This window comes from Nylanderia fulva, unplaced genomic scaffold, assembly GCF_048542155.1.
Source record: "Nylanderia fulva isolate GAGA-0341 unplaced genomic scaffold, ASM4854215v1 Scaffold9, whole genome shotgun sequence".
Taxonomy (NCBI): domain Eukaryota; kingdom Metazoa; phylum Arthropoda; class Insecta; order Hymenoptera; family Formicidae; genus Nylanderia; species Nylanderia fulva.
The window spans coordinates 5,443,631-5,450,115 of NW_028191026.1; the positions used below are offsets into that span (position 1 = coordinate 5,443,631).

Consider the following 6,485-nt stretch of genomic DNA (forward strand, 5'->3'; position numbering starts at 1 on the left):
CATTCAGTCTCCAAACTTTCTCGACGTCTCTTGTATATTTTATGCGAAATAAATTAACTGGATACTTTTATTCGTCGGAACACCACAGTCACTACTCGAATATAATCTTTTTCTAGTCGTTTCCCTAAAAATTTAAAGCAATATTAATATTATCGTATGTTATGTACAATATGAGATTGCAAAAAACAATAACAAAATTCGTCTTTATGTATCATTATTTTTAAACGAATTATTTTCTAAATATTTATTTTCCAATCATTTTAGTCTTTTCCCAAAGATTCAAGCGTTTATAAATATCGAGACGTTAAATAATTATAAATGTTAAATTCGTTTTATTCATAAATCGTATTTTATCGATGCTTTGTAAAAAAAAATGCAATTATAGAATTGTTTATTTCCTCAGAATATTCTAAAATTGAAGAAGAAATTATAGATCGCGTTCGCATCTTAATGAGTTGTCTCTAAACATGATACACAAGGCGAGATGAATTGGTATTTCAAATCACAGATGTCTATTTCGAGATTTTAAGCTACACGTGTTTATGTAAATTCAATTTATTTACGCCGCGATTAGTTCGCATATATACTTATATATTAATTGTTTCAATGCATCTGACGTAAATCAGCTGTTTACTACACATATATACGATTTATGTTTGTTGTTCGTCTGTTAGCCGTTATCTTTATTTTAAACTTTCGCAATGTCTCTCTGCCTCTATAGTTTTCCTTCAGCTTTGTATTTGAAAGATCTCTTTTCAGGCTTTATATCTTCAAACAAAATGAAAAAACCCTAAAGAAAGGGATGTTATAATAATAAAAAGAAATCCCTTTTTTTGTCCAGGAGATTAAAAAAGATAAATGACAAGGGATTAAAAATCCGTAGATAATCAAGCATATAATTAATCGCAACGTTTCAATAAAAAAAAAAAAAAAAAAGAAGAAATCTCATTTCTCAATCATATATATAAATAAAACGAATAGCGCGTTTAAAATAAATTCGAATCCTTTAAATTAATTATTCCAAACTTCTCATCAAGGCTCTAATCAGTCAAACTCGTGCGAAACAATTCGGAGTCGCTTTGACGACACATATGTTACAAAAACACGTGCTACTCTCAATTTCCTGCATCTCTCGCTCGCTTTGATCTTTTGTCATTTCTTCCTCCCCTTCTTTCGAGAGTTTTCCCCCCTGAAAATCTTAGCGCCGCGGACGGCTGTCTTGCGAACCTTCGCTCTCGCGTCTCGTTGGAACCCATCCATAAAAAGTTCGCGAGATCTCCGCGAAGCCCGGGTGGGAAGAGAGAGAGAGCGAGTCTCAGCCTTGGCTTTTAGCGAGTCCGCGGAAAAACGTCCGTGACAGCCCACGCGACGACGTGGTGTATCGCGTCCACACATACAAATACATATATACATATATATATATATATATTCTCATTTCTCGACGTGGGGGCGACGACGAAGACGACGTACGCTACTCTCTCTCTCTCCCTATTATCGGCGGCGCCGTCGATCACCAAGCACACGCGTGTTCGCGAGAGATGAGCATTCGTTAGTTTCCTCCGTAATAAATAAAGAGGCTCCGAGAGGGGACGAAGAAGATGTCGAGGACCGCTGACAGACAGAGCTACGCGCAAACTTACAAGCTCGTCGTCGTCGGTGGCGGCGGTGTCGGGAAATCGGCAATCACGATACAATTCATTCAAGTAAGTGCGTTCTCTCTCTCTCTCTCTCTTTGTCGCCTGCTGTTATAATTTCTCCCAATTTTTTTTTTTTTTCATCCGGGCTCGTCTCGCGAAGGACGAGCGAGTCTCTCCCTAAGCATTTGTTGTTGGCATTTTGTCCCTCTTTCGTTTTCCTTCCCGAAATCTCGATCTCTGCAAATGCGAATGACATAAGTGCGCACGTAATTTTCCCTGGAGCGAGATTTATCATTTTATTATCGTGCAACGCGTGCGCGAGGAGCGTCGCCCGTGCAGGCTGGTCGATAGATTATAAAGCATTATGTCATACCGTGTTGTGGACGCAATATATCGCGTCATATATGGTCATCCGCGAGGCAGCGCCGTCTTGGAACGTCGAGCCTGACGGAGTGCGCGAGAAACGTCGCCGTCGTCGTCGGCGTGCTTGACGGGTAACGATGTGCGTCCATCGGTACCGATGACATTTTACTCTCCACCATCTGTCACTCGCGACTCTCCCCTGCAAAAAATTCCGGTGGAATTCTATTTATACATTACTCTTTGACAGACGTTTTATTTGATTAAGATATGATGCATCGAAACGAAATTATATATGTAAACACTGCCCGAATTTCATTTCAAATCTGTACATTTTTTTAACTGACAGATTATATTAATAAAAAATATTGTATACATATAGATATATACATATGTTGCAAAATGGAAAAAAATGAATTATAATATATGATGTCTTTTTTAAAATATCGACAGTATCATATTATCTCATTATGCAGTTGATTCATTAACGCTAAATTAGATAGATGTTTAAATAAGATATAGATAATAGATAGATAAGATATAGATATTTAAAGTTAGATAGATATTTAAATAAAGAAGATACATATTTAAATCGATAGATATTTAAAGTTTAAACTAGATAGACTATTATTTTAAAAAGTATTAAATATTTCTTATGTAAAATTAATAGAAGCTTTTTTTAACATGCTTATTCATTGAAATGTATTTCATTCATCTCTTTGCTCATAAAAATTATTTATATCATTATCATGTGTTATTTTTATTATAAAGATTTTTTATTTTTTTTAGAGTTATTTTGTGACCGATTATGATCCAACAATCGAAGATTCTTATACAAAGCAGTGCGTTATTGACGATGTGCCAGCTAAACTCGACAGTAAGTAGGAAACAAAAATATGCGAGAACCGTTTTTCGACAATTTTTGAAATATCATGAGTGTGCCTTGACTTTTTTCAAGTTCAAAAATTCAAAGAAAAATTTACCATAAAGTTAAATTGCGAAATCTCATACAATATCTTTTGTATCATAAAATATCTTTTAAATAAATGTGGATTTTTTATACATTTATTTTAGTATTGGACACCGCTGGCCAAGAAGAATTCAGCGCGATGCGAGAACAATACATGAGGAGCGGCGAAGGATTCCTTCTAGTATTCGCAGTCACCGATCATTCTTCTTTCGATGAGATATTGAAGTTCCATAAACAGATACTTCGGGTGAAAGATCGAGACGAATTTCCTATGCTGATGGTTGGAAACAAAGCAGATTTGGACCACCAACGAAGCGTGAGTATTATTGCTTTCTTTCGCCATTCACATTTTTTACCTGCGGAGAAAATAAATTCAAGTTAAATATGGAAACTACATCCATAAATCTTTTAATCTTTACAGCTATTTTTTATCTTAATATTTTTATCTTAAGCCGCATTTTTTCTATTGTTAGTTCTCAGCAGGAGCTGTTTCCCTTTTTATACAATAGACTATTCTTTTCTATTATCCTCACAAGACTTTAGGCTTTATAGTTCTATTTTCATTTTATCTTTAAAATTCTCTTTGGGAAAGAATAACTCTGCGTCCTTAAATATTGTATTTCAAATGTTTTTAGGGATGAGATTTATGTTACAATATAAAAATGCTTACTTGTCTTCAGAGAATTGTTTTTTATTCCGGAAAAAAATTCTCTAGTTTAAACTTTAAATATCGATATCTTATCTATCTATTATCTATATCTTATCTATATCTAACTTTAAATATCTATATCTTATTTAAATATCTATCTAACTTTAAATATCTATCGATTATAAAATTCGAAGAATTCAAAATACCTGTTTAAAGTATCTTAATCTGTTTAAATCATTTCAGGTATCAGTCGAAGAGGCGCAAAATATAGCACGTCAATTAAAAATTCCATACATCGAATGCAGTGCCAAGTTACGGATGAATGTTGATCAAGCCTTTCATGAATTGGTGAGAATCGTCAGAAAGTTTCAATTGTCAGAACGACCACCACTGAAACCAAATTACAAGAAGAATAAGAAGAAATGTTGCGTGCTGTAATAAAGAAATTATCTTGACAGATAATTTCATACTAATTGGATGGGGGAGTTCTAATTCCAGTTAGAAAGAATGGTAAATTTAAAATGGCAGAGAGATATGAATTTTTATAATGTACTTTGTCGACGACTTTTTACACTTTTTACACATGATTCATCATATAATCAATATATATGTGAACATTAAAACAATCGCCAAATATCGAATATATACAAGAAAACTTAAGCACAAAATAATCAAATCACATGTAAGTTGTAAGATATTTAAATTCTTTTAACTTTATTATGTTTTTTAATTAGTAATTTATAAAGTTCAATAGAAAGAGTATTTTTTTCTATATAGCAATTTTTTCATTGCACAAATAGAAGCAATATCCCAGTGACAAAGAAACAACTTTTTTAAATTAATAGAAACTGTCTACATTCAACTATTTTATAGGTTGCAACAGATTAAAATTTTATTTATTTTCATTATTATGTGTAGTAACAAAAGTTGAATTTATTGGAAACAATCGTACATGTCAAATGTTGTAGAATCTTTTTATAATATAACTGAAATTTGTTTATGTTAGATCTTAATAATTTGATACATTTGACATTAACAATTTTGTACATAGTAGTAAATATGATTATTCTGAAAAAAACAAAGCAACACAAATTTTATTCTGTAATGATAGAAGTTTCTAATATATGCTTCCATGACCAATATTTGAAAATATATATGGGATATAAATATATAGGATTCATACTGAACGTAAGATATATTTTATACTAAAATATAGGATTTCTTCTTTGAAGTTCTCATTTTTACGAAATGCTCTTGTACGAGATTTGTCGAAACACTTAATTTCAATAATATCGTTGGTGGTAAAAATTAAGGCATTTTTAAAAATATAAAAAATTAATAATTTTATACTACTTAAATGCACTCTCTGTACTCTCTGCCACTTTTCGAAAGTATTTCTGCTATTATTAGCAGTGTTCTAATTCGTCTTCCTTTAGGTTGAGTCATAATACCTAATTATGAAAATCAAAATGGCGTAGTATATTGCCAAATGAACGAATTATTAAACGCAAATTGTTTATGTTCATGAGTTATGAGTTTATAAGAATTGTTCAAATTGTTTAGAGTTATCTCTATATATTTACACATAGCACTTAGTGGTTGAAATTTTGTGCTATTGTTGTTATACGGAAGTCAGAATGGGGCCAATAACATTTTTAACACAGACGAACCTGTAATATTAACAATATTTTACTAGCATATACTCCACAAATTCTTATTAACTGCGTAACATTTAATATTCTCAGTGGATTGTTTTTTTGAAACTACTCGTGTATTATATGTTGCACAGACAAAAATAGAAAGGATAAGTTGTTTATATTCTAATATATATATTTTTTAAATAAAATTAATAATTTATCTATTTACTTATTTAACATATTTTTGTTTGTATCGAAAATTAAAAGTCTTCCAATATAGTTAAATGCATGTATTTTATTCTACGATGTTATTTCTATTTTGCGAAAATTATTACAATATACAATAATATTTTAATTCTTTATAATTTGACTTAAATACTTTGTGAATTTATTTCAATGATTTATATGTTTATATCAGGTAGTAATAATATAATGTTGTTTAAAACGTCATATTTGTGGAGATATGAAAATGTGTTCAACAAATTTCGGTTTCACCAGCAACCAGAATATTTCAACTATTTCAAATATTTTCACATCACATTTTATCATAGTTCTGTTGTTGGTGATACCGGTAACGAAATATACTAATAATAAAACTAATAATAATATACTAGCTTTAATATTATGTAGTTCATAATAATAATATGCAATCTATATATAATTCTACAAACAATATTATACGATGCAAATTACAAAATCTTACGACGGATATATCACACTTGACAGTAAATCAATTTATATATACGAACGTGTATCTTGCAAAATGTAATTTGTAATAATTTGCGAAGCGACAGAAATCGAATAAAAAAATTCCATTTATTTTTGTAACCGAGTATATTTATGTTTGTAAAAAAAAAAAGAATGTCTATATATACATATGCAGACTGATTTTTAGATTCAATGTATATGTTTGTTAAATAACTTCTGTAAACCAAATAATATGAATATACATTAATTGTTACTACGCTTTGTTATTTCCAACCTTCTGATGCTATTTTATCTTAAAATGGAGTTAGAATTTGTAGATTATATTTTGCGAAGAGATAGTACAACAGTAGGTGTATTTTAATAGTCCGAAAAATGTTTGAGGCAATAGGAGAATATATTTACAAAGAATTCTCTTAAAAATGACGGTCAGTAAATTAATTGTCAACGTCGATAAATTACCATCGCCGATAATTACCGACGTCTATTTTCGACCTTATCTCTTCGTAAATATATTTTCCTAATAG

General features: G+C 30.8%; 1 protein-coding gene and 1 long non-coding RNA gene across 2 annotated transcripts; one reads left to right on the forward strand and one right to left on the reverse strand.

Annotated features, from left to right (window-relative positions):
* Positions 1–1,226: 1,226 nt before the first annotated feature.
* LOC114929980 (uncharacterized) lies at positions 1,227–2,185 on the reverse strand. The gene is made up of 2 exons (XR_003819356.2): positions 2,011–2,185; positions 1,227–1,874 (listed from the first exon to the last, which is right to left on the reverse strand). It is a non-coding gene; the product is annotated as an uncharacterized LOC114929980 (long non-coding RNA).
* Ras64B (ras-like protein 2) lies at positions 1,246–6,214 on the forward strand. The gene is made up of 4 exons (XM_029301710.2): positions 1,246–1,703; positions 2,787–2,874; positions 3,072–3,283; positions 3,860–6,214. Exons 1-4 carry the CDS (start codon positions 1,599–1,601, stop codon positions 4,052–4,054), a joined length of 600 nt encoding a protein of 199 aa, XP_029157543.1. The 5' UTR covers positions 1,246–1,598; the 3' UTR covers positions 4,055–6,214.
* The last annotated feature ends 271 nt before the right edge of the window (positions 6,215–6,485 follow it).